This window comes from Silene latifolia, chromosome Y, assembly GCF_048544455.1.
Source record: "Silene latifolia isolate original U9 population chromosome Y, ASM4854445v1, whole genome shotgun sequence".
Lineage (NCBI taxonomy): Eukaryota > Viridiplantae > Streptophyta > Magnoliopsida > Caryophyllales > Caryophyllaceae > Silene > Silene latifolia.
In genome coordinates this window covers 340,211,207-340,216,853 of record NC_133538.1, presented here as the reverse complement: position 1 = coordinate 340,216,853, position 5,647 = coordinate 340,211,207, and the positions used below count along the sequence as shown (strand labels likewise).

The 5,647-nt window shown below is 35.2% G+C and overlaps 1 protein-coding gene across 1 annotated transcript; it reads right to left on the bottom strand.

Annotated features, from left to right (window-relative positions):
• Positions 1-563: 563 nt before the first annotated feature.
• LOC141631495 (uncharacterized) lies at positions 564-4,059 on the bottom strand. The gene is made up of 6 exons (XM_074444158.1): positions 3,719-4,059; positions 2,964-3,613; positions 2,512-2,853; positions 2,403-2,467; positions 1,846-2,043; positions 564-737 (listed from the first exon to the last, which is right to left on the bottom strand). The coding sequence occupies exons 1-6, from the start codon at positions 4,057-4,059 to the stop codon at positions 564-566; spliced, it is 1,770 nt and encodes a 589-aa protein (XP_074300259.1).
• Between the last annotated feature and the right edge of the window lie 1,588 nt (positions 4,060-5,647).

The window sequence follows — 5,647 nt, the reverse complement described above, 5'->3', positions numbered from 1 at the left end:
AATAACCTGGAACTCAGTTGTAGAACTTCAGATATAGCTCTTCAAAGTAGGCACTAGAAATTTGAAGTTCTTCCTTTGCTCGCCTAGCTATTTTACTTCTTTGCGCATCTCAAGACAACTACATTCCCGCTCCAAATTCACTCTTCCTCCAAATGCATGCTAAACGGATGGTAAAAGGCTTGATTTCACTACTTTCTGGTCCATTCCTACAAATAGAACAAAACAAACCAAAGTAGCATATTCGGGGCATTTCGTAGCATATAACTACGATAATAGCATAGAAGTACGTGCATAAGAAGGCCAAAAAGGAATATATAAAATGCACGTCTCAAATACTATCCATGGGATAAGAATCTTTATATCTCCAATTCTTAGAAGCTGGAGGCACATCATTGTCATTTTAATTGGGCTCACCTTCTTCGAATGATTGGGATCCAAAAATTGTTCCCCCTAAATCCAATCCTAGGGTTGTAGCAGAACCAGGTATAACTCTAGATTCTGTATTGGTTTGGATTCGAAGTTATACCTTCATCAGTTATAACTTCAGTTTCCAAATTCTTGTTTTAAGAGGAGGTTATATTATCATCAATTATAGTCTCAGCTCTCTTTCCCTTGTCATTTGAAGGACTTCCACATTCATCATTAGTGCCTTCAATTTCTTTATCTTCCTCATCCAACTCTGGAGGATCATCTCTAGATAGACGGAAATCTGGTTCATTCATATCTTCTTCCTCATCCTGTTCAGCTTTATCAAACATATTATTTTCATCGAAAAATAACATGAACACTTTCCTCGATACATAAAGTTCTTTTATTAAAAACTTTGTATGCTTTAATATGATTAGAGTATCCAACAAAAACGGCTTCGTCACTTCTGGGATCAAGTTTGCTTAATCTGGTTATGCCATTGTTATGGACGAAACATTTACTCCCGAAGTAATGTATATGAGATATGTTAGGTTTTCGTCCTCTAAGAAGCTCATAAGGAGTCTTCTTAATGATAGGTCAAATCAAAGCTCGATTGTGAACATAGCATGCAATACTAATAGCTTCAGGCAAAAAATTACGAGATAGACCACTACACAATAGCATAGTGAGTGCTATATCCTCTAGTGTTCTATTCATACATTCAACAACACCGTTTTTTTGTGAGGTTCGTGGTGTAGAAAAATTGTGTCCTACACCATTTTCCCTACAAAATTCTATAAAGGCATGATTATCAAATTAGTTGCAATGATCGGTACGTATAGAAACTAATTTTAATTTATACTTATTTTAGGCAAGCTTCATTAGAACTATAAACTTATCGAAAGTTTCATCTTTTGAATTTAGAAAGATAAGGCAAACATGCCTTGAATAGTCATCAACTAGAACAACAACATACATGAATCCGCCTCTACTTCTTACATTCATTGGGCCACACAGATCCATATGTACTAGTTCCAGTGGTTTGTTGGTGCTTACCACACTCTTAGGTTTGAATGACGATCTCACATGTTTGCAACGAGCACATGAGCCACAAAGCGTTTCTTGGTCAAACTTGAGTGACGGCAACCCTTCAACCAAATCCCATCTTTTGAGTTTATTCAGTATGGTGGAGCTAATGTGAGCAAACCTTCTATGCCATAAGTATGGATCGTCTAAGGTAGCTTTTAAACATGTAAAAGAGTTAGTTGGTATTGCATTTAAATCGATCTTATACATATTTCTCTTTCTTTGGCCTTCAAGAATAACATTCCTAGTTCCCTCAATTATTATACAACAAATATAAGAATGAAAGATGACTTTATTTCTTTTGTCGCATAATTGAGATACGTTTAGTAAGTTATGCTTGAGACCTCTTACCAAATAGACATCACTGATAGCATGAGAGGAAGAGATACCAATTTTACCTACGCTAATTACCTTACCCTTTTTATTGTCACCAAAGGTAACCGTACCTCCATCAAAGGGCTCAAGTGAAAGAAATAGATTATTATTTCCAGTGATGTGCCTTGAACACCCACTCTCAAGATACCTTTGATTGTTTTCTTTCACCATAACCTGCGGATAGATTAGATGCAGTTTTTAGGTACCCAAGCTAAGTTGGGTCCTTTGACGTTAGTCACTCTAAAACCTAGATCTTTTCTAACCCATACTTGTCTAATGACTTTTCGTTTAAGAAACAAAAAGGTCTGTCTAGGAGATGTCCTATAATATACTCTGGGTTTTTCATGATGTTGACTTTCAGGTTGTTTTGGAGGAGCCTTAGTCTTATATGACTCTTTAGGCTTTTGTGATTATTTAGGTTCATTGACTCTTTTCTTGTAATTAAAATTCATATCATAGAACCAACGAAAGTTGTTATTTCTTTTATCATTCGAACTTGGTTCAGGTGTTGGGAAGTTATTCTTCTCTATCACAATGTCAGACGTTCGAACAAATTTGACACCCTCAGTGAAATCTTTCAGGCGTTTTACACAATTATCTAGAAGTTGTCCAGTATCACCACAGTAATTGCAAATTAAATACTCAGGTAAGTTAACATATTTCTTTTTCTAAAGTCTCGTTCAGAAGGAGTTGATTTGCACTTAGATTCGTCTCTGCGATCATAGCACTCATGTCCTAAACCAATTTTCATGTTATTGTCTGATTGCTCAGTTAAGATGTTTAGAACTTTTGTGCTTCCTTCCCACTTATCATGAACCTTTCTAGCATGTAAGAGCAAATCCTTTAAAGATTGGATTTCTTTAAGACATTTAGAATGATCAATTTCCACATCTTTAGAAGGATTGTTCTCTGTATAACTGTCACGAAAGTCCTGAAATCTCTTATCAAGAACCCGTACTATCTTAGAATGTAATATCTTAGTATCTGATAGTTTTAGATTCTTTCAATTGCTGGTTCAGAGATATGATTTCTTTCTTTTGATCTGAAACCACAGCTTCTTTAGCTATAGCCTCAGATTTAAGAAGCTCTTTGACTTTTCTCAATTCTAAGTATAGCTTCATTAGCTACAACCTTAGCTTGAAGATGATTCAAGTTTAGTTTTAGTTCCGAGGTTTTAACTTCATTAGCTATAACTTTAGACTCGAGAGCTATCTTCTCAGCATTTGTCAATTCTGAAGTTTTAGCTATATTAGTCGTAACTTTAGATTTTTGCTTCCTAGCTTTGGCTTTAAGAAGTTGATTCTCTTCAGCAATATCTAGAACTTGTTCTTTCAAATCTTTTAGTTTCAGATCTTGTTTGTGACACTTATCAAGAGTTTGCTCGAAGTATTCTATTAAAGCACTCTTAGACAACTTCTTGACTTGTTTTTTAAGTTCAAGATAGCTTACCTCTTGTTCATCGTCTGAAACAAATTCTACAAGAAGGCAATATACTGAACTTGAATCCACGTTATCATCACTGTCAGAAATTAAGTCGAGACTAACGTTGCTTAAATATAGGTTAGCAACTTCTTCATCTTCAAACCACTCGTCATCTTCTGTGTCGATATCTCCACAACATGACACCATCATGACTTGTTTGAACTCATTTTTGGTCTTTTGTCGTTTAGTCTTGTCCTTAATTTTCTCCCATGTGGGACAATCCTTGATCATGTGACCAGTCTCTCCACAATTGAAGCATCCTCTATTTGCAAACGAAGTTTTTGACTCAAATGCGTTCTTGTTGAAAGACTTGTTGTTATTTTAAGACGATTTTGTTTGCTTATTTCTAAATGGGTTCTTTTTTAACCTTCTAACAAACAAAACTGTTTCATCCCCAATGTTAGAACCACCGTTCTCACCTGTAGAGGGCTCAAGAGTCGTACTCTTATCTCTACTTGGTTCAGCCGCATCGTCATCTAAAATGAGCTCGTGGGCCATAAGAGCTCCTATAAGGTCTTGATAAGAGAGAGTAGTAAGGTCTCTAACTTCCTTCATTGCGGTGACCTTAGGACGCCACTTTTTGGTAAGACTCCTAAGGACTTTTCTGACAATGTCCTCGAATTGGAACTTTCTACCAAGATTTTTCAGTTCATTGACAATGCTAGAAAATCGCGCAGACATGCTATCAAGAGATTCATTTTTCTCCATTGTAAAGAGCTCATATTTTTGAATCAGCTATTCAATATGGTATTAATTAACAATTATCGTTCCCTCATAAGCTAATATAAGACCATCCCATATTTCCTTGGCCGAGGTACAATAAGAAAAATGATCGAATTCATTTGATGCCATGCCGTTTTGCAACAGGCTTATAGCTTTTGAGTTTTTCTCAACCTTCTTGTAATTAGCCTCAATATAGTCTTCTTCCTTTTTCTCATAGTTAGTGCCTTCAGTAAATCCAACCAAAATTTTTTTTGGTCGTTTTGTATGATCTTTCAGCACTCCCATTCATGTCCTTTTCTGTAGTGTGTCATTATGTTCTTCCAAAGTTCATAATTCTTCCCATCAAAGACGGGACACTTTAGATACTTGGAATCCATTTCACACGTATAAGGCAGCGGAAAAATACTCAAGAGGGGAGGGGGTGAAATGAGTATAAGTAAATATGCCCACTTTTTCGATTATATCCGTATGAAGCTAGCGTGTATGTAGTAATCAATATGAATTTATTGATTAAATTCAGCTAACTCGATTGTACATAAAATGGAAATGAACAAAACGAAACGAAACAAAGATATGCAAGGGACACACGGATTTTTGAAGTGGTTCAGCTTCACACGTCGAAGCCTACGTCAACTATTCTCGATTAATTATTTTAGTACCTTTCTATGGATTACAAATTAACTAACCCACTCGTACAACTAACTCTAGTTGTAACTCAATTGAGTACCGTTAAATACTCAATTTTGTCTATCTTACGTTGATAAGAAAGTACTTGATTGTTCTTCTAGTGTTCACACAATTGAACGAGTAAGAAACAATAAGAAGTACTATTATCCAATAACGATTTAATTAAAATAATTTGCAATATGGGAACACGACTTTTCAAAAAGGATTTTCGAATGCAAAACAAAGTTTTCTCAATATGATATAAAAGCTTGACTTGGTTTTTGCAAAGGAATTTTATGGCTCATGGTTGGAAAAGTATTTTAAAAGAAAGATTAAGTGTTGTATTTTAGTAGAGAGGAAATCTATGTTTAGGAAGAAAAACCCTAGATGCCGTGTGTGTGTGTGTGTGTGTGTGTGTGTGTGTGTGTGTGTGTGTGTGTGTGTGTGTGTGTGTGTGTGTGTGTGTGTGTGTGTGTGTGTGTGTGTGAGTCGTGAGAGGCAAGAAAGGATTAGGTCAAATCTTCCTTAATCTTGGAGAATAAGAAATAAAAGAAAAAATATAAAGAGTAAGAAATCTCTAACAAATATTATTTTGATTCTTTTAATTCTTATCCAAGTAAGAAGGAGATTTTAATCCTTTTATTTAATCTAATAATATCTTTGTAGAATAGAAAAGAATAAATCAAATAATATATGAAGATAAAATATCTCACTCAAATATTATCACGAAGATTTATTCCAAACCCTAACTTGTACCAGGAGTATTCGAACAAGGAGGAAAAACGGCTCATAGGCCGGCAGCCCATCTTGAAACACTAGGTAAGATATTAGGTTAGTTAATTAGGGTTTAGATAAGAGTAGAAGGAAAACCCTAGATAGCATGACAACTCATAAGTTATTTTAGTAA